General features: G+C 44.6%; 1 protein-coding gene across 7 annotated transcripts; it reads right to left on the minus strand.

The window, feature by feature from the left end:
- Positions 1–1,067: 1,067 nt before the first annotated feature.
- Positions 1,068–22,119, minus strand: mtres1 (mitochondrial transcription rescue factor 1). 7 transcript variants are annotated; one of them, XM_059983010.1, is made up of 5 exons: positions 21,970–22,119; positions 21,591–21,852; positions 7,200–7,635; positions 4,597–4,669; positions 1,069–2,301 (listed from the first exon to the last, which is right to left on the minus strand). In XM_059983010.1, exons 3-5 carry the CDS (start codon positions 7,628–7,630, stop codon positions 2,122–2,124), a joined length of 684 nt encoding a protein of 227 aa, XP_059838993.1. In that variant the 5' UTR covers positions 7,631–7,635; positions 21,591–21,852; positions 21,970–22,119; the 3' UTR covers positions 1,069–2,121. The 7 variants fall into 7 exon arrangements, with proteins under 7 accessions (XP_059838995.1, XP_059838991.1, XP_059838996.1 ...); XM_059983009.1 differs by having other exon boundaries at positions 21,591–21,811; positions 21,970–22,110; XM_059983012.1 differs by lacking the exon at positions 21,591–21,852 and having other exon boundaries at positions 1,068–2,301.
- Positions 22,120–22,445: the final 326 nt, after the last annotated feature.

Consider the following 22,445-nt stretch of genomic DNA (forward strand, 5'->3'; position numbering starts at 1 on the left):
GTATATTTTTTAGTTTGCTCAATTTCTTTAATATAATTCAGCCTGTCAGATCTAGATCATAGCCTCATTTAATCGCATTGGCTTCACATACCCGAAAAATCATGCTCTCAGTCACAAAATGCAGTATATCATGTTATAATGACTTATACTATTTCTTGTTCTGCCATTAAACAATGACACTTTAAAATTAGGTACAACACAGAAAGAGGGCCTTCAGTCCACTCTAGGCTGTGCTGAACTATTTAAAACTGCCTAGTTCCATCGATCTGCACCCAGACCATAGCTCCCCGCCATTTCCCCCCACTCCCAATTACATGATATAATTACTCTGTAAATCTTATTTCTTCACCACTGCAGATCACTCGTCAATTCCATCCAAGGGTGGAATATCAGAACACCTCGGATTGACCCGAGATCCCTGAAGATCAAGGCAGTGACTAGCAGCAGCATGAAGGGGAGCCATTGAGCTTGGTTTGGGTTTCTGGAAAGGTCGATATAGCGTACACAGGATTGCTGACATGTACTGATTTGGACTGAGGATTTGTTAGCAAATAGAATGTAGGTAGGTACGAGCTGATTTTATCTCCCCAGGCTGGCTGGCTCTGACTGATGGGGCGATGCAAAGATCAGCGTTCACAATCTGTATCAGCGATTTAGCCGAGACCACCCAATGCCTTCAGGCTCCTGTGCCTCCTCCCTGATGACAGCGAGGGCGTGTCCTCGGTGATGCGGGTCCTTCATGATGATGCCTTAAAAAGGCGGTGTCCATCATCAAGGACCCCCATCACGCAGGACATGCCCTCTTCTCATTGCTGCCATCAGGAAGTAGGTACAGGAGCCTGAAGACAATCAATGATTCAGGAACAGCTTCTCCTATCTCCCATCAGAATCCTGAATGGACAATGAACCCATGAACATGACCTCACCACCTTTTCCCTCTCTTTTTGAACTACTTATTTAACTTTTTACATATATCTATCTACATATAGATATACATCTCTCTCATTTTATACACACACACACACACACACATTCTTACTGTAATTTATTTTTTAATTAAGTATTGCAATGTACTGCCGCTGCTTAACAACACATTTCACAACATATGCCAGTGATATTAAACTTGATTCTGATGTCACTTTCCCAACTTTGCTGATGATAACAGCTGGGATTATAAACAGGGTTTGAGGTTGGAACGAGGCTTCCGGGAGATACAAATATTGAATGCAAGGGTGAAAACACGGCATTTGTAGTGTGGAAAGATGTGAAGTCATCCACTTTGGTGTGCAAAACAGAGCAGTTTTTATAAATGGTGAAAGACTGCACAAAGGAAGTATACACCCTTGTACACAAATCATCGAAAACCAACGGGCAAGATATAATAAACCACCAGAAACACAAATAGTATGTTAAATCTTTATTATTGGAGGATTTGAGTAAGAATACTCGATTGCAATCCTAATGAGACCACATCAGGAATGTTGTGCACAGTTTTAGTCTCCTTCCATTAAAAAAGATGTAACTACCAATTGAATATTTCAAAGAACCATCAGATTGGCTCTGGCTTGCAGTATGTGGAGAGAGCAATTAGGTCAGATCTGTATTATCTCAAGTTAAGTGGAGTGAGAGATCTCATTGAAGTCTACAAACTTCTTGGGTTCTAGAATGCTGGGAGAGTTTTCCCCCAGACTCAAATTTTGTATCTTCTTAGTTATCCTTGCTGTTTCTCCATCCCCCCCCACCATCACCGAGGCTGAACTTTTGAACTCATCTCCCATACAGACTTGATTTCTGTAACAAACCCTGCCTTGCTCTCTCCACAGAGTCTCTTGTCAAAGTCTCCTTTTCCTTCATTCAGCTCTCGACTGCCACTACCAAATCCTCCGCTTGCTCCTATATCCCCTCAGGAAGCTCTGGGGAACGCTCTTCACGTGAAGTGACGTATAAAACTCACATTATGTTGCACTTTCATGACGACTCTGGGCACGTTTATAGAAATGCAAACAGTCACCAACACCTCATGTTGCCACAGAGAAATTTTAGAAAATAGAAGTTCTCACGCCCAATTCCTGAAACTGGTGACTCGCATGCCACAAGCGAAGGGCCAAGAGCAGAACTGCCTTACTTGAACACTTCTGCTCTGGGCAGCTTTAGACTTTTCCAGCGTCTCAGAGTTACCCTGTATTTGTCAGTGTCTGTCATTTCCTCAGCAACGTTTCGAAGCACCACCCTCATCACGGTGGCCACTTCCTCTTCTTTATCATCCCCAATAATGAGATCGAGGACATCACCCACCTTCACCTGCAAAACACGGGAGAAACACAAAACACCCTCAGATCCAAAGCCAGTTCAGCCGCTCGAAAACTTACATCACTTCTGACATCCAAAGCGTAAGAAATCATGTTGGTCTGTCTGAAGATCAGCAGAAAGCCCTCAGATATCCTCTGTTACTACGTATCAGGAAATTCTAACAGAGTTTCCTTTATCCCTCCCTTCTAGGTTTATGCTCCAAATAACATTCACATCCACCACTTGTGCTGGCTGCTCGTTCCACACTCTCACCACCGTCGCAGTAAAGATGAGGGGTCATGTTCCCCCTAAACTTTTCACCTTTCATCCTCAGCCTCTGATATCTAGTTGCAGTCTCACCCAGCCTCAGATAGGATAAACGCAAGCAAGATTTTTCCCCTCTCTGTCCCTCATAATTTTGTATTCCTCATTTCTACGTTCCAGAGAGTAAAGTTCTAACCTATTCAATCCTTCCTCATAACTGTGCCCCTCCAGTTCCTGCAGCATTGAGAGAAAAATATGCCGCCTAAAATCTTAGCCTACAAGGTTCTCATTCTGAAGGTCAAGTAAAAACCGAAAATGCTGGCAAAACTCAGCAGTATATGTGGAAAGAGGGACATCTAACTTCTCAGATTTAAAAAAAAAATCATCAGCATTGAGGAAGAGAGGAAGCAAATCGAACTCTGCAGTGGACAAAGTGGGGAAGGGCAAAGGGCCAAACAGAAATTATGTGAAATGATGGACAGCTTTTGTACTGGCAGTTAACATCCTGTATAACATGCGGCCAATACTGTCGGTGATGCTGTCTAGTCTCGAGTACCGGGATGTGCTTAGCAAGCTCTGCCTTGTCTATCTGTGGCTTCCTGCCCTGTTTAAGCTTGATGAGTACCCCTTCATTTTTCATCTGGGCACACTGCAGCCTACAGGACTCAATATTGAGTTCTGCAGCTTCAGGTAACTTGTACTTCTTGTCTCATTGGATTAGGGCTGACCAATCCTCTCCATTGTTTTCTTCCACTTGTATATTCTGCCAGCATCTCCCTGACTTCTCACTGTTAGCAACGCATGACACAGATTAAGTGTTAAGTCTTCGTGACTTCATGGACCATAGGGTTTTCATGACAAGATACAGAAGTAGATGGCCAGGCCATTTTTCTGTGCAGACACTGCTGCTGCCCGGGCTGGGTTTGAACTCAGGACCATCTGCACTGAAGTCCAGTGCTGATGCCACTACACCATCAGCCGGCCCATTACACAGATAGACAAGCTTAAATCTTCATTTCTTGGGCTGTCGACCATCACACCCTAGTATTCACATTGTCCTGGTATACCATTGCTCTCTCTGCCCACTCTGTTGCTCAGATCAAACAGTTCCCACTTACTCTGAGGAAGGGCCTTTCATCTGATGTATCAATGAGCTTTCCCTTTAATAGATACTGCCAGATAGCTGAACATTTCCACCACTTTCTGTTTTTGTTTCAGATTTCCAGCATGTGAAATCTTTTCCCACAAAATTCTCATTTGTTTTGACTGGCTTTGCAGCATAGATTTAGCCGCAGATTCCACCTGTTATTTTTCAGCCCATTTTTACAGCTGGCCCAGATTCCTCTGCAAGATTTGCTAGTCTTCCTCGCTGTGCACTACACCCCTAATCTGGGTATCATCCACAAATCTGCTGATCCAGTTTACCACATTATCATCCAGATTGTTGACATATATGACAAAACAACAATGGACCCAGCACTGATCCCTGTGGTACTCCACCAGTCACGGGCTTCCAGAACCATCTACTGCCACTCTCTGGCTTCTCCCACAAAGCCAATGTCTAATCCAATTTACTACCTCATCTTGAATGCCAAACGACTGAACCTTCTTGCCCATTTTAGACAAGATGAAAACAGCCTCAGATATACTTACTGTCTCAAGGTAGACACATTTTCCAGATACCCGAGAGGTAAATCTGGTTTACCTCCTGGCTCCACTACACAGCGGCCTGGATTGCATAAAAGATCACCGTGTAGCTGCACTGTAACCCTTAGTACGGATAACGACAAAGATCAGCGGTGGGGTGGGGTGGAAGTGCAGTGAAGGGAAACGGAATTGCTGTTTTGTCTAACGGTTCAGGAAGAACTCCAGGGAACAGGCCCAAAACCGAAACACTTGGTGGCCGAGTACAGTATAACCGACAAGGAAGATAAGTTTTGCAGAAGATGTAAGCTCTCCCTTCCACTGACTAAAGACATAAATGTGTAGACAGCAATCAGATGACTGCGTGCATTTGAAGTAGAGTGAAAACATAAAACCCACCATTTTACTCTTTTTCTGCAACCTTTCTCCATTCAGCCTCAGCTTGTTGCCATAGAAGGCATCTTCCACTTTACTGCGGAATAAAGCACGAGGTCATATTAGAGTCAGAGTCAAGCAGGGCATCACAGCAGCGTGGTGGTTAGCACAGTGCTTCACAGTACAGATTCGATTCCCAACGCTGCCTGAAAGGAGTTCGTACATTGGCGTCAAGAGTAGCACGATCAAGTAATGGCACATGTTGTGCGCCTACGGTGGAGAAACTGAACAGTCTGGGTTGAGGGACTGGAAATTGACTGAACAGACTGCTCTGGAAAACAAACCTGTAGATACTGGAACCTGAACCAGGACAGAAAAGTTGGAAGAACTTGGCCAGCCAAACCTCATCTGTGGAAAGAGAAACCAGTTAACACTGCAGGTTGAAGATTCTTCATCAGAGCTGAGGAAGAGAGAAAGCAAGTTAGTCTAAGTAACAGAAAAGGTTGGGGAGGGCAATGGGTGGAACCAAGGGAATGTCTGTAATAAGGTGAAGTGATGGGCAGTCACTAAATGGACGGTTAAAACTCCTTGTCTGTGAAATCCTCCTTCAAGGCACTCACCATCCTGACTTGGAAACATATCGTCGTTCCTTCATTATCAAAATCATGGAATTCCCTCCCTAACAGCACTGTGGGTGTACCTACACATCAGGGGCTGCAGTGGCTCAAGAAGGCAACTCATCACCACCTTCTGAAGGGCAGCTAGGGATGGGCAATAAATGCTGGCTTAGCCGGCGACGCCCACAAATGAGAAAAGAGAGAGTTGCAAACGTTATGGGTAAGGCACGTTCTAGCCAGTGATGGAGTGATTTAACCCGAGGATGACCAGTGACCATTGGAGTGATGGTAGAAGGTGTTGGCATGAGGGCAGCAATTAGATAACCACCCGTTTTGTGGAGAAAACAGCCAACAATTACGGAAGTGAAAAGCATTAAGTCGAAAATTCTTAAATAAATTGTAGACCAACCACCTGAATAAATAAGTGTTGCTGTCTGAAAACAAAAACAGTTAAGTTAGAAAGAATGGAAAATGGGTCTGGAATATCTAATAAAGGAATAATATCCCCTTCAATTAAACATGTGAAAATGCTACTTGGCACCGTTCATAACTTCACAATCTCAGGAGGATTTTGTCAGTGAGAAACCACAGCTGGTTGGTGCAGGTCAAGATGGCAACATCCTTGCACTGACCTGCAACTGGCTTTACCTGAGGAAAATGGAATATAAGCCTGAAAATATTTAGTACAGTAGGAATAATCTTTCTGGCCCTGGTATGATGAACACCTTGAACAACTGGATTTGGTACCTTTGGGAATTTAACATGTGAGTTTAAAGCAATTTTGCACTACTGTGCCGCCTTGGAATTCCCTGTGCTTAAAATCTGTGAAGGCTCAGTCGCCAAGTTCAGACAAGTAAGGGACTGATAGATGTTGAAGGGAAATGGGGACATGGCAATGGAGCAGGGAGACAGCTTCGAGGTGGAAATCAGCGATGATCCTGATAAATGGCAGAGCAGACTTGAAGGCCCAGGTGGCAGCACGGCCTACGGGTGGGTCGGATTTTGTTATATGTTTTACAAAATAAAACAAATGAGCTGGCAGATGTGGAATGAATAAATGCACACTAAGCTCTGTGCCACATCTCCACAGAATTAACCCAGAATTTGCACTGAAGCATTGAAAAAAGATGGAAGCTTCTTAGAAACAAAGGGGAAAAAATGGCTGGGTTTGCTTAGCACTTTAGTGCCAGGGTGTTTATTTGTGCGTCTAAAACCAAACTTACAAAAATGAGTGAAAATAGTGAAAACTGCTAATATTTATGAAATGATATCGACAAGACAACACAATAAAAGCTCTGTGTTTATTCTTGTCCAGTGTGAAATCCTGCCAACCACTCACTCTCTCTCTCTCTCTCTCTCTCTCTCTCTCTCTCATACTGAGGGCGAAGAGGACACTAGGACACACCATCATTAATTACCAATAAAGTTGCTTAAGACTATACATGAATTAGAATATGATACACCCCACTAGCTAGTTACAATCATATTACAAAATAAACAGAAGTATCTATCTTAAATACAGTATACAAACAACATGGACACCTTTACACATCCCCCTTACTAAAGAAATAGAATCGTGATATTGTTCGAGCGCATCAGCTTGGCTCAGGATGAAGCTGTTGCCATGTGAATGCTGAGAAATGACAGTGTGGAACAGCAGAATGCTCAACACAATTACATGCTTACAGCTAAGTATAAATAAAAGATGCAACTAAACTTTGACGTCTTTGGAGGGAAGACAGTGGGTTAATTATGAGAATATGGAGAGTACTCTGTTACAGACCCATCTTGTTTATTGAGATTTGCAGCCCGGCAACCGCCCCCCCCCGATTTACCCCTAGCCTAATCACACAGCACAGTTTACAATCACCAATTATCCTACCAACCGGTGCGTCTTTGGACTGTGGGAGGAAACCAGAGCACTCGGAGGAAACCCACGCGGTCACGGGGAGGACGTACGAACTCCTTACAGGCAGCTTGTCTGTAACAGGCCAAAGACTCTACACTTACTTCCTGGCCATGTCCAGACCAGCTTTCATGATGAGGTCAAACCTGAAAGATGCCACTACTTTCTCGAGGTCCTTGTAAGTTTTAGGCTGCATGCCGTCGTCTTCCTCTTCCTCCGATTCAGTCTCATAATCGCTTTTCTCAGGATCGTCACTCTCCTCATCCTCCTCCAGCTCCTGTTGTACCATTTTCCTGTTCCGCTTCTTTGAGCCTTTGTGCCTTACGAATATAACGAGAGGCTTCTGCCGGAGCACGGATAGCACCTGCTGTCTTTCGCATCTCTGCTCAACAGTGTTTAAATTCAGAGTGAAATGGGCACAGATTGCTGGCACAGCTTTTGCTCTGCCCAATTCACGCGATGCATACTTCCTCCAGAATACAGCATTGGTGCTTAAACTCTTTAGGATACGAGCTGGGAAGATTAATTTGTTCATATTGCCTGAAAAAGATTAAATCAAAAAGTAAATCCTTTGGCGGGGTTATCAGTAAGCCAATCTACATTAATAAGGTCAAAAAATGAAACTCAATTGTCTTATGCACAAGTGCATATATACACTTGTTCTAATGTGGGTTGCCGTGGGAGGGGTGTGAGACACAAGGCAAGGTCAATTGATTTCAAACAATTGTTTTATTGATCATTACAGAATGTCCTTCTGGTGCTTCCTGCTCCCTTCCCCCAACCTTGATTCCCTTCTCCCTGCTCCCTTCCCACTCCTAGTTCACAATAGAGACCAAAATCCACATCAGAATCAGGTTTATCATCACTTACATGTCATGAAACTTGATATTTTGTGGCAGCAGTACAAAAATACATAAAATTACTACAGTACTGTGCAAAAGTCTCAGGCACTCTAGCTAAATATATGTGCCAAAGACTTTTGCACAGTACTGTATGCGTCACCATATACAACCCTGAGATTCATTTACCTGTGGGCACAGTCAATAAATCCAATAACCATAATAGAATCAACAAAATACCTCACTAACAGGATGAACAAACTGTGCAAAATACAAAAGGAAAGGAAAACCTAATAATTAATAAATAAGCAATAAACATTAAGAATGTGAGATGAAGAGTCCTTGAAAGTGACTCCATGGGTTGTGGGAACATTTCAGTGATGGGGCAAGTGAAGTTGAGTGAAGTTATCCCCTTTGGTTCAGGAGCTGATGGCTTCAGGGGTAATAACCATTCCTGAACCTGGTGGTGTGAGTCCTGAAGATCTTGTACCTTCTTCCTGATGGCAGCAACGAGAAAAGAGCACGACCTGGGTGGTGGGGGTCCCTGGTGATGGGTGCTTTTCTGTGACAGCGCTCTGTGTAGATTGCTCAATGGTTGGGAGGGCTTTACCTGTGATGGACTGGGCTATATCTCCTACTTTATATAGGATCTCCATTCAAGGGCATTGGTGTTTCCGTACCAGGCTGTGATACAGCCAGTCGATATCCTCTCCACCACACAAATCAGACAAAAGCATAGAAGAACGAGCACAAATGGAACTGAAGAAGGTCCATTGTATGCAAAGTTATCATAATGTTACTATACTGAGGAAGTGGTTAGACTCGTACTGATTGGCTCAAGAACCAAATGGCTGATCAGGGGTTCCCAACCTGGGCTCTACAGAACCCTCGGTTAATGGTAGGGGCCTATGGCATAAAAAGGTTTGGGAATCCTTGATTGAAGTTCCTGTTCCTGAACTTGATGGTGTGGAACTTCATCCTTCTGTACCTCCTACCCAGTGAGAACTGTGATAATGATCATTGAGCCATAAGCTCAGAGACAAGACTGTGCTGACTACTAGGCACTGCTTAAAATACATGAATCCCATTTTACTGTCTGTCACCCCGTTCTATTTACATACCAGGGGCAAAACGAAAGGCTAAACAACCTAACAACCCGCACATCTTTGAGACAGGGGATGAAACGAGAGCACCCGAGGAAAGCCCAAAGGGTCACGGCGGGAGGAGTGTGCAGACTGCACTCATACAGGACCTGATGTCGGCATTGAGCTGCTCTCTACTGGGTGTGGCACCCTCCCACACGGGAGTGGAGAGTCTGCAAAGGCACGACGGGGCAGCAGTAAAAGGCGGCTCTTATCTCTTGCCAGGGAAACTGGAAACAGGATGATTGGGTGCATTCAGAGAAGCAACGTTGCCTGGGTCAGGTCCCCTCCGCAGCTGCTGGGAAAGTAAACCAGCCCAAAGTATTCATTTATTATCAAGACACAGCGCGTGCCAGGCCCTACGTGCTGCCCAGCAACCCCCCCAATTTAACCCTAATCACGGGACAACTTGCTGACCAATTAACCTACCAACCGTACGTTTAAGAGAGGAAACCAGAGCACCCGGAAGAAACCCACGCGGTCACTCCTTACAGGCAGTGGCGGGAATTGAACCCAGGTTGCTGGTACTTTAAAGCGTTGTGCTAATCACCGAAATCCCCTCAGAAATAAGTAAGCAGACTGGAAGGAGAAAAACTTGGGAAATATCAACAACCCAATTCGCGCTTTCAAAAATATGAAAGGCACAGTGACATACAACTTGTATTTGATGCTGGAGTTCAAATCATCAGCACATTTCCAAATCCATTTTAAATTATGAATTCTAAGACTGCCCACTCAACCGCTTTCAAATAACTGACCTATATTACTAGATGGCCCACTTGGCCAAGATGACTCCAGACCCATTTCTGAAAAATAAATAGAACTCGGGATGGAAACGATCACTGGCCCCCATGGCTCACACCTCAGAGGCTGGGCTGTTGAGAGACTATAGAGACTCAGGCCGGTTACCCCACTCCACAACTATTTCAGCAAAAGGACTGAGGGACTCCTCACTCCAGTCCAACGACAACTTGCTGGAAACCCTTAATTTGAGAGAGATAAAAACCGATGAATACTTAATTAGTTAAGGAGAGTCATATGCAGCATTGGTTACTGGCATAGCACTTGGATTTCCAGAATAAATATAGAGCACTCAAATGCTTATATTATTTATAAGACCCTTTCAATAAAAGTAGTAATAAAACTTAAACTTTTAAAAAAATCAGTAGTACATGTGATTTTACTCACATCAGAAATGGCTATTGTTCACACTGTTTTAGCAAGGGCAGCGTCCTACAACTGTTCTCAGTGATCCGGGGCGAGGGGAGCCATGTTGGCCTGTGAATATAGTACCGACTACTTTACAGACTTTCCACACGTTCACTCGTCGTACTGATGGGGAGCAAGTTCACCCTTCTGGGCTCACAAGAAGAACATGCCGACTTCCATTTTCAAAGATTCGGATTCAAAATGCATTTATTACCCAAGCATGTATACAGAATAGAACTCCGAGCTTCATCCCCCACCCCCCCCACAAACAGCCACAGAACAAAGAAACACCACGGAGTGCGCTTAAGAAAACATCGAACACTCCAGGCGCGAAAAAAAGGACAAACTGCGCAAACGGCAAGTGGTCACAGCTATACAAGACCTTGGCCAGACCCCACTTGGAGTACTGTGCTCAGTTCTGGTTGCCTCACTACAGGAAGGGTGTGGAAACTATAGAAAGGGTGCAGAGGAGATTTACAAGGATGTTGCCTGGATTGGGGAGCATGCCTTATGAGAACAGGTTGAGTGAACTCGGCCTTTTGTCCTCGGAGTGACAGAGGGTGAGAGGTGACCTGATAGAGGTTTAAAAGAAGATCATATGGATAGTCAGAGCTTAGAAAAATGGAGGGCTATGTGGTAGGGTAATTCTAGGCAGTTTCTAAAGTAGGTTGTATGGTCGGCACAACATGGTGGGCCAAAGGGCCTGTAATGTGCTGTAGATTTCTATGTTCTATAACACGTAGAATATCAGACATCAAATCAGGAGCCCAGTAGTATTCAGTTTAGTTCAGTTCCGTGTCACACTGCTAACCCACTGCAAAAAAGCAATCCTTGCTGAGAGCCCCAGACTGCGTCGAACACCCGGACTGAACCCCTCACACAAGGAGTAATCAGAATCCAGGAACACATGCAACCCCAACATCCCCCAAAACAGGTCCACAGCCTCTCCAATCAATCCTTGCAACACGGATCACGAGGCTCCTGCGCTTTCCTCTGGCCGCAGCTAGCAGGAGGGAGAGGAATGCAGGCAGATGACGCCAAAGACCCGCCCTCGTTCTCATCCACTTCAACTGTGCTCGACGTCTCAGAGAAAAACATTATAGTAGCACAGTGTAATTGAATTAAATTTGGCACTGGGCTTCACGAGACATGACAGCAAGTGATGAAAAGCTTGATCAAACAGTTAAGTTCCTGTGTCACCTTGAGAGGAGTACGAATACCAAACTAAAAGCCCAGACATCATTATTGACATCATCATAATTAAAGCTGGGAATGATCAATAAAGCCAGAAATTATATGATAGTAACTGCACAGAAGGGGGTGACAGAGATAGGAAAATTCAGTGGGAATTTAATTATTGTAAATCATACTTGATTGTACGTCAGCAAGTAACTACCTTGGACAACAAATATTTTGCTTCCTGAGTACTTTTGGGTGTATCTTATGGATTTTGGGCTACTGATCATGGAAATCGCCATGAAATTTCCCTATCAGGCACCTTTTTTTTTTTGAAATCGCCTCTGTTTGTCATTTCAATTCATAATTTAGGTCAGTATAATTGATGCCAAGATTAAGGAAATATTTTTTGTTGGTCCACAAATCAAACAGGTCATCAATGACAGACAATTCAAAGAACTTCTAGTGGGACTGGAGAAAATTGCATGGAGGGCATTCAAGGGATGTTGTTGAAATTTTTTTTGGCAGCTACAGAGCACTGAACCACGTGCAGCTGGTTGACAACATGCTTCAAGCATACAAAACGATGAAGTGCAACATCTCACTAAAGATTCATTTTCTGCATTCCCATTTAGACTTCTTCCCTGCAAATCTTGGCGCTGTCAGTGACGAGCATGGTGAAAGGTTTCGCCAGGACATTGTGGTCATGGAGAAATGGTATCAGGGCAATTGGAATCCATCAATGCTGGCTGATTATTGTTGGGTACTTAAGAGAAGCCCCAGACACTGAGTACAAGTGAAAGTAATCAACAAAACACATTTTAGCTTCGTTCAACTATCGCAAAGTGCTCAGCACTGTTATGCAACTAAATGCATTATACTCTATGAAAGTTAATTTGTTTCTCCAAATTCCTGCGTGATACAAGCAATCTGAAATTATATTTGTATTCAGCTTCAAGCAGTGTATCGTAAACAAGAAAAAGCATTTCTAGAGAACCAACACTTTGAAAGAAATTTGCTGCCCTGTGTTATTGATGAATGGAACTAGTCACAAGTTAGGAGAAGGGCAGAAAGTTTTAGATTACCTCAAGTTCAGAAAAGAACAAGCGAGGACACTGAAGAAAGGAGAATAAATGAAAGTAGTACAAATAAGAGTCTCATCGGTAGGGCAGTTGAGGCAAAGTCAAAGGATATTAGGTAAGTACAGTAAAGCCTTTCCGATAGGGCAGCAATACGATCTGAACGAGAAGGCGGCTGCACACAGACTTTTTTTTAAGATTATAAGGACACTCAGTCCTCGTTTATTGTCATTTAGAAATGCATGCATGCATTAAGAAATGATACAATGTTCCTCCGAGTGATACCACAAAATAAAGAAAAGGACTAACGAAGACTCCCACTGACAAAACCACATAATTATAGCATATAGTTACAGCAGTGCAAAGCAATACCGTAATTCGATAGACGCAGACCATGGACGCTGTTTAAAAAGTCTCAAGTCCCGGTCGACTCCAATCGTCCCGATATCAGGCAGCAAACAGGAGAAATTCTCCCTGCCGTAAACTTCCAGGCACTGACAATTAATGCCTCGGAAGCACCTGACGACAGCAGACTCTGAGTCCGTCCAAAAACTTCGAGCCTCCAACCAGCCCCTCCGATTCAGCCTCCCAAGCGCCTTCGACCTCGTCCCGTCCGCCGAAATGAGCAAAGCCGAGGTCTCGGAGGCTTTCTCCTCCGGAGATTCCGGACCGCACAGTAGCAGCGGCAGCGAAGCAGGCATTCCAGAAGTTTCTCCAGATGTTCCTCCACGCTCTCACGTCTGTCTCCATCAAATCAGAATTGTGCACGGATCCCCTACTTAACACGTAACGGATATCCATTCTCCAGAGAGGCCACATGCGCTGCGTCGCGCTGCCATCTTCTCCTCCTCCTGAGACTTCGAGTGGAATGGAGACAAATATTAGGGAACGCAGTCTGAGATTCAACAGAAACCTTCTAAAAGTTACTATGCTCAAAAATAAAGGATTCTTTTAAAAATAATTTTCATGCCTCTGATTTTCCTTCATCTGAAAGAAAGCGAGGATTGGCAAGAAGTGCTGGCTTTTTAAATGGTGTAATGCTACATCTGTACCGGGAGAGGCTCCAGTGTGAGGCTCATTGCATTTTGAACAATCACCGACAGTCTTCGCTGGCTCTGCACTGACCCAGCAGCGCCACACTGCCACTCACAGGAGAGAAACCAACGTTCCAACATCCCCTGTCGCAGGAAGGACAGGAAGGGTTTGCAGAGGGTGCAGAGCAGGCTGGTCAGACGAGCATGTGCTACACGGAGAAGTCGCACAAACTTGCCTTCTCCGGAGTGCTGGAGGCTGAGGGGAGAGCTGACTGTCGTTAAAATCATAAGACCGGCTAGACAACCAGAACCTTTCTCCCTGGGCAGAAATGTCAAAACTGGAACTCATGCAGTTTAGGATAGAGGGGACAAGTTTAAAGGAGACGTCCAGGGTAATTTTTTTTCTTTATATACAGAGTGGAAGGTGCCTAGAATGGATTGCCAGGGGCTGGGATACCCAACCTGAGGTCCACAAGCCCCCTGATTAATGGTAGGAGTCTGTGGAAGGTTGGGGAACCCTGCAGTCAAGGCTTTTCGATAGATGCACGAATATGCAGGGAATGGAAGGGTATAGATCACGTACCAGCACGCGATTTAGTGTAATTCAGCATCAAGCTTAGCACAGACGCCACGGGCCAAGGCTTCTGTACCCGTGCCGTACTCTTCTCAATAAATGGTGACCAAAAATGGTGGTTTAACTTGATAGAAAATAATGGGCTACTTCATGCTGAATTTAGTGCTCTGCCCAGAATTTCCATCCAAGTCTATACATGAGGATGGTTTGTCTTGCCGGCCCTGTGCATACCGAAGTTCAGTTACGGGTATACGTACCGAGGGGGCCCAAAGGAGCGGAGTGTGTCAGCCCTGCCTCTTGAGCTCCGTCAAAGCTGATGGTGGAGCTCCTTCAACGACTGAAATTCTAATATTTTTAACCATTAAGATTAATGCCTGCAATTAAAGATGTTAATTACAGAAAAAGAAATATTTTCAAAAATTAACCTCAAGCAAAACCGATTCTTAGTAAGAAACACGCTCTCTGATATTTTCTCGCTATCTTTGCCAGTAAAATCAGCGGGGCCTCCAATCCAGCATCACCTCTGACCTGGTGTGGATTCCAAGTTGCCACACCCAGGCATAACCAGTATCCCGAGTTCAGCAGCAGTAGAAACTGACCGGGTCAGACTTCCACTTGGCGATAAATCCCAGCAAAAAATAAAGAGATCCTGATCCAAATCCAACACTGAACAGATTTCCAGCCTTGACTTTTACATCTTTGGTTAAATACACAATACACTCAGTGGCCACTTCATTAGGTACACTGGCTCGTTAATGCAAATATCTAACCTGCCAATCATGTGGCAGCAACTCAACGCACAAGGGCGTTGGGACATGGTCAAGAGGTCCAGTTGCCGTTCAGACTGAACATCAGAACGGGGGAGAAATGAGATCTGAGTAACCTTGACCGTGGAATGAATGATTGTGCCAGATGGGATGGTTCGAGCAAGTCAGAAACTGCTCATTCTCTGGGATTTTCACACACAACGGTCTCTTAAGAGTTTACAGAGGATGGTGTGAAAAACAAAAAGACACCCAGTGAGCAGCAGCAGTTGGTCACAACACCTATCGAATGGTGAAAGGCCTTGAAAGAGTCGATGTGGAGAGGATGTTTCCTATGGTGGGAGAGTATTTTAGAACGGGCACAAGGAGGGATTTCTTCAGCCAGAAGGTGGTGAATCTGTGGAATTCGTTGTCACAGACGCCAAGTCTTTAAGGCAGAGGTTGATAGATATTTGATTAGTCGGGGCATGAAGGGATATGGGGGCAGAAGGCGGGAGATTGGGGCTGAGAGGAAAATTGGATCAGGCATGATGAAATGGCAGAGCAGACTCGATGGGCCAAATGGCCTAATTCTGCTCCCATATCTTAAGGTCTAAATGAGTGAGGTCAGAGGAGAATGGACAGACTGGTTCAAGCTGACAGGAACACAATAACCACATGTTACAATGGTGGTGTGCGGAAGAGCGTCTCTGAATGCACAACATGTTGAACCTTGAAGTGGACAGGCTAGGGCAGCAGAGGTCAACACCGGATACACTTCTGTGGCCACTTTATTACACACACTCCTGTACCTAGTACTGTGGCATTCAGTACAATGGGCAAGTAATGCAACTTATTATGAGGCACCACAGGTACTACATTAGCAACATTTAAGATGTATACATGGAGCAGTTGGGTCGAAAAGCCTGCTTCTATGTCGTATAACTTTGTGACTCAAATATGAAGCTGGTGTGCAGGTTCCAGGTATGAGATACAATTTCTAGTCACCCACTTATAAAATAATTTACTGTAGAGTTCTTCACAAAAACATTTTTTTGTTGTATGTTCGTGTCGTCTGTTAGGATTACAACGACCTACAGCAATTCCCAGAACCACCTCAGTGACAGAAATCAACATTCACACCCCCACCCCCCCCCACCGATCGGGAAATAATTAACTTAACAGATAACCATATTGTTTTAAAAATCTCAACCTGTAGATAATGGAGACCTGAAACAGAAAACGCTGGAAACACTAAACAGTTCAGGCACCTCTTGTGGAAAGAGAAACACTATCAGAATTGAGAAACAAAGTGCTTTAGCTACCAGAAATGAGATGGGTACAGCAAAGGGAATAGCGCTGCTACAATGAAACTAGGTGGCCTAACACGGCTGTCCAGCAGCAGTTAAGATTAGATTACGCTTTTTCTAGTAATGTGTTAGCGATAAGACTGCTGGAAAAGAACTGGCGAGATTGGACAGAAAGAAAGGGAGCATTATGTAAAGTTGGCAATTTTTTCTCAAATGAAGCCAGCAAACTGCAACGCTTGCACACGGAAGAATGAGAGATTGCCCCTCACGCCTGTGTTAGACCGCATCATAAACAGTGCAGGAGGTGCTGACGGGGAGGCCAGATTGGGAGCGGGTTGGTGAATCAAAATGTCAAACAACCAGAAAATGGCTTTGGGCCTACTCTGGCTGTTCCAGGAGCGAATCTGGGACTTAGTCTGTTTGGGAATGCTGTTGTTTTGATTCTATTGTTTTACACAAAGTGATTTTTTCCCCCCTTCTCTCTCTTTCTCTTCACACAGCTTGATGGTTTTTTTGTTGGATTTTTAAATTGGTTATTCGAGTTGCTTGCTTTGAGGCTGTCTATAAGCAGACAAATTTCAAGGTACTTATTTTACACATTCTTTGATAATGTGTTTTGAATCTTTGAAAAGTTCAGGGTCACTCCTACAGAATGAGTGTAGCTACTCTGCAAGGTGAGTTATTTAGTTTATAATATTTTCGCTTAGTAATTCGTTTGTTAGCATTCTAGTTAAAGTTAGGATTGTTTAAAGTTGTCTGTGAGATATCGCGGCATGCGATGACGTCACATCCGGTTTCGCCGTGTCCTGTGGGAAAATACCGGTTTGGAGAAACGGGAAGGTGGGGGGAAGATACATGTGCGAGCGCGAGCAGCAAAGTTTTCTCTCTACGCACCAGGAACATTGTGAAAGCAACGCTGTGAGTTATGAGATAATCGATGCGTTGAATTAAAATGTTAACACCGATCCTGTTAAAAGTAACGACGGTCGATAATGTTTATGTTTTTGTTTGTTAAAGAGTTGTGGATAGTTTGCGTTGAAGTGTATTTAAAGCAGTCAATGGCGTAGGTAGATTCTGACTGTATGCTGCACTTCAATGTAATGTAGTTGTTGTAGTTTTACTTTTGCAAGTATTTACGACGTAATTGTAATATCAAGAAGGAAACAAACGCTGTACAAATCTTGTATTGTTTTATCAACAGTTTTCACCATACGTCAATGTGGAAGAGTGAACAGTAGGTTAATCTTACTGTGATCCTGTCGTTATTGACAAAGGTTTAACTCGGTGTTTAGCTCGGCGTTCCGTTACACCCAAGCGAGAACACTACACATTCTTTGATAATGTGTTTTGAATTTTGAAAAGTCCAGGGTCACTCCTACAGAATGAGTGTAGCTACTCTGCAAGGTGATCATTCAAATGCTGTTTGGTTTCTCCAAGAGTAGATGAGGCCACAGTGTGACGCCCAAATACAATAGACTAGATAGGAAGATGTTCGTGTGAATCACTGCTTCACCTGGACAGACTATTGGGGACCATTAAAAAGTCAAGTGTTGCATCTCCAGTGGTTGAATGGGGAGTGATGGGTGGGAAGTGATGGAGGAGCAATCCCTTTGAAACGATGAAAGTGCAGGGCCTGAAATAAATGTCTGGATTTGGAATCATGTTGGTGCAGGTGGAAATTGGAAAGGATTATCCACTGAATGCAAAGGCTGGTGGGGATGGAAAGCAAAGGACTTGGGGAATTTTGTTCTTGCCCTGCCCAGCGGGAGAGTGAGAGCATTAAAGGCTCCGTCCGCTACAGTCAGGAAGAAAATCAAAGGCAGCTAAGCAATTGCAAGAGAGGAATGAAGAGATGAAATGGAACCCTTACATAAGCATAGAGCCATAGAAACATACAGCATCAAATGGGCCCTTTGGCCCATCTAGTCCATGACAAAACCACTTAAACTGCCTGCACCCACCAACCTGCATTGGGACCATAGCCCTCCATACCCCCTACCATCTATGTACCTATCCAACCTTCACTTAAATGCTGAAATCAAGCTCTCCTGCACCACCTGTGCTGGCTGCTTGTCCCACACTCTCACAACCCTCTGTGAAGAACTTTCCTCTTAAAACTTTTCACCTTTAACCCTTAACCCATGACCTCCAGCTGCACTTCAGTAGAAAAAGCCTGCTGGCATTTACCCTATCTATACCCCTCATAATGTTGTATACCTCTGTCAAATCTCCTCTCAGTCTTCTAGGTTCTAAGCAATAAAAGCAAGAGAGGAATGGAGAGATGAAATGGAACCCTCACATAAGCATAGAGCCATAGAAACATACAGCACCAAATGGACCCTTAATAAGCAATAAAGTCTTTCTCTCCTTTTAACTCAGGTCCTCCAGATCCAGCAACATCCTTGCAAATTTTCGTTGTACTCTTGCAACCTCATTTACATCTTTCCCGTAGGTAGGTGACCAAAACTGCACACAATACAGCCTCACCGATGTCTTACACAACTTCAACACAACATCCCAACTCCTGCACTCAACACTTCGATCTACGAAGGCCAATGTGCCAAAGCAATTTTTAACGAAGCAATCCACCTTGTGACTCCACTTTCAATGAACGATGGGCCTATATTCCCAAAGCCCTTTCTTCTGCAGCTCTCTTCCGTGCCTCACTGTGTGCGACCTATCCTGCGATCGGTCCTACTAAAGTTCAACACCTCACGCTTGTTTGATTTAAATCACTTCAGCCATTTTTCCAGCTGATCCAGATCCTGCTGCAGGCCGCAACAGCCTACTTTGCTGTCCACTGCACTCCCAATCTTGGCGTCATCTGCAAACTTGCTGATCCGGTTAACCACATTATCATGCAGATTGTTGATACATTTAACAAACAGCAATGGACCCAACACTAGTCACAGGCCTCCAGTCAGAGAGGCAACCCTCTCCTACCACTCTCTGGCTTCTCCCACAAAGCCGATGTCCCATCCAATTTACTACCTCATTCTGAATACCGAGTGACTGAGCCTTTTGGACCAGCCTCCCGTGCAGGGCCTTGTCAAATGCCTTGCTAAAGTCCATGCACACAGTATCTTCTACCTTGCCTTCATCTACTTTCCTGGCAACTTTCTTGAAAAACTCTGTAAGATTGATTAGAACTGACCTACCACACACAAAGCCATGTTGACTACCCTTAACCAGTCCATGTCTATCCAATACTTATATATCCAGTCCCTCAGAATACCTTCCAATAATTTTCCCACAACCAATGTCACACTCACCAACCCATAATTTCCCGGTATGTGTTTAGAGCCTTTCTCAAACAGCAGGTCAACATTAGACATCCCCCAATCCTCTGGTACATTTCCTGTTGCTAAGGATGATTTAAACATCTCAGCTAGGGACCTGGCAATTTCTGTACCTGCCTCCTGAAAGGTCAGAGGGAAGACCTTGTCTGGGCCTGGAAATTTACCCCCCCCCCCCCAGTTCTGCCTGAGCACGGCAGACACTTCCTTTTCATTAATACGTATAGGGTCGATGAAGTTGCCACCATTTTGCCCCACTTCTGTGGACTCTGTGTCGGTCCCTGAGTAAGTTCAGAAGCAATACAATTAAGGTCTCCCCATGTCTTTTAGCTTCACACATCGATCACCAGTCTGATCTTTACAGGACCAATTTTGTCCCTTGCTGACCTTTTGCTCTTAACAAATCTGTAGAATCCCTTAGGATTCTCCTTCACCTTCAACTTCATGCCTTGTTGTAGCCTTCCTGATTTCTTTCTCAAGCGTTCTCCTGCATTTCTTATGTTGGAATGAAGTGTCATCAAGGTCACCTGCGATTCAGAAACATTCGAGATTTCCTCAGTAAAGTGCCAGAGCAGGTCAGAGAATACAGGAGTCAAGGGTGAATAGGACTTGGTGTAAATTAGGGCAAGCACACCTGTCATTTGGGCAGGTACAGGTTGGGTACCCCTTATGTGAAATGATTTGTCCTGAGTGTGTTTGGATTTTGGAATATATAATGAAAAAGACTTCTGCTTGTCATTATTTCTGACTCTGAATTTATGTGCTAACGGTAAGCAGTCTTACAATTTTACAATTTTACAGTCTTAGAATTTTCAGTCAGTGACAGATCATTGTTTCATGACCCTCATACCATGAAGCACCACAGATTAACTCCGACATTGACAATACACGATCCAGATCTTCATGTTTCATTTTTTGTAGTTATTTTTTCTATTTTTCATTAACTTTTGTTCCTTACGTGTGTGAGGTCACTTCTCGTAACTGCCTGTGGTGCAGCGAGCGACCTGGGCATCACAAACAGTTGCCTTGGAACCCATCCCAGTGCCTTGTGGAATTTTCCATTTGTGAAGTCATGTCAGCGTTCAAAAGGCATTTGGATTTGGAAGGATTTTGGGTTTTGAAGTTCAGATTAGGGTTATTAACCTGTATTTGGATAGGCACGGCAGTGAGGGAGATGGGCCAAGATTAGCGCAGACAGGCATCACAGCGTTGGCTGAAATGGCTCATTTCTGTGCTGAACAGTTCAATTTTCATTTTTAAATGATGCTGAATTGGGACGTTTTGGTTTTGGAAAACTAGCGCCCCATAGTCCCAGTTCATAATTTTGTACGCTAGGGATCCTAAAATATTCACCCAAGCATTGTGCAGAGACCTTGGGGTTAGGCCTCCTTACAAACTTCCCACATCATCGGCCATCTCTATGTGTCTGTGGAAGAGTTTGTAATTCCCACATCAACAGCCTCAGAACACAGAGTCAACAATCCTGAAAGGATTGCCGAAGAATAAAACTAAACTGTATCTGTGGTTGCCATGGGCACACTGGGTTAAACGGAATCCTATGGTTCGAATGAATTCACCAGAAAAGCACAGCAAGCCAGGCTGGTAAATGTGAAACAAAGACGGGAAGCCAACTCACCTTAAAAACCTGGAAATAAACTCAAAGCGCGCAGAACTCTAATTTCTGCCTCCATTTCAGTGACCACCTCCAACACTCCCCGCAGTTCAACCCTCTTTTTTTTGACTCCTTCCCGACTCTGACCAAGTGTCTTTGAACAAGAAATGTTAGTTGGCTCTCCCTCCCGCAACCGCGGCCTGACCTGCCGCATATCTCCAGCGCTCATCTGTTTTCATATTACATCTCCATCCTTTGAAGAAAACAGAACGAGCGGAGAGCCTCCACCCTGAGCAGCGACACGGCGCCAGACGGCCATCTCTCGGCGGCGTCCCTGTAAATCTGTAGGTTGTCCTGGGCAAACGGAACAAGCAAGAGAAGGAGACGGACCGGCGGTTTCAGCAAGTCGCCACTGACTCGGGCAACAGGAGCAGAGCGGGCATCAGATTTGAGAATCTAACCGTGAAACACACTTACTTACCTTCTCTGCCGGGACGAGCACTCTGCAGCAATGAAGAGCCACATTAACTTCCGGGTGCAAACTCTCGGGTCTCCGGCTTCTGCACAGGAAGAAGTCCGTTGGTGCTTGCCATTGTGTTTATGTCAGGAGCGCAGCGCCCCCGAACACATAACTTAGTCCAAGTTAGTAGATCGTGAACCATTTGGCGGCGTGCTAGAAACCCGTATTTCTGTATCATGTATCTAGTTATAAAAACAGAAAATATATGTCTTCGAGCCAGCATCTGAGGGAAAGAGAGTTCACAAAGTAAATTCATTATCAATGTCCTTGCAACAAGGTTCCTGGGTTATTGGAACCTCTTCTGGGGCAGGGAGTCCTGAACGAAAGGGACGAGTTGTACCTGAAGCTGGATGGGGATCCTACATCCTGGGGGGCGGTGTTCGGGCGAGAGGATGGGAACCAGAGCGCCAGGTCAGAAGGTGGAGCGAAGTAATAGCTGGGATGACTGGAGAAGCGTGCATTTTAATGCGCGGAGTGGACCACCGGTTTTCCGACGGCTCGGATGAAACCAGGAGACGTAGTTCACTGGGTGGCCACCAGGTGTCACTGTGCGTAGCGCAGGCAGCGCCATCTGTGGCGAGACCACGCCGGACAAAAGCACGCGGTTTTATTATTTACGTTGCACTTGGTGGCAGGCCCAACACTTTGTGCCGATTTCACGTAAACGTAACCCTAGCTATGGCTTCTAAGGTCACTGCAAGTACCAGCGGTGGTGCCAATTGTAAACATCAATATCGATCCGACAGACGGTTGAAATGTAGAAAATACTGGACCAAGGTGTTTCTGTGCACAAGCTGAATCTACGTGAGTGGATGA

The sequence above is a fragment of the Hypanus sabinus genome, chromosome 10 (assembly GCF_030144855.1).
Source record: "Hypanus sabinus isolate sHypSab1 chromosome 10, sHypSab1.hap1, whole genome shotgun sequence".
NCBI classification, from domain to species: Eukaryota; Metazoa; Chordata; class Chondrichthyes; order Myliobatiformes; family Dasyatidae; genus Hypanus; species Hypanus sabinus.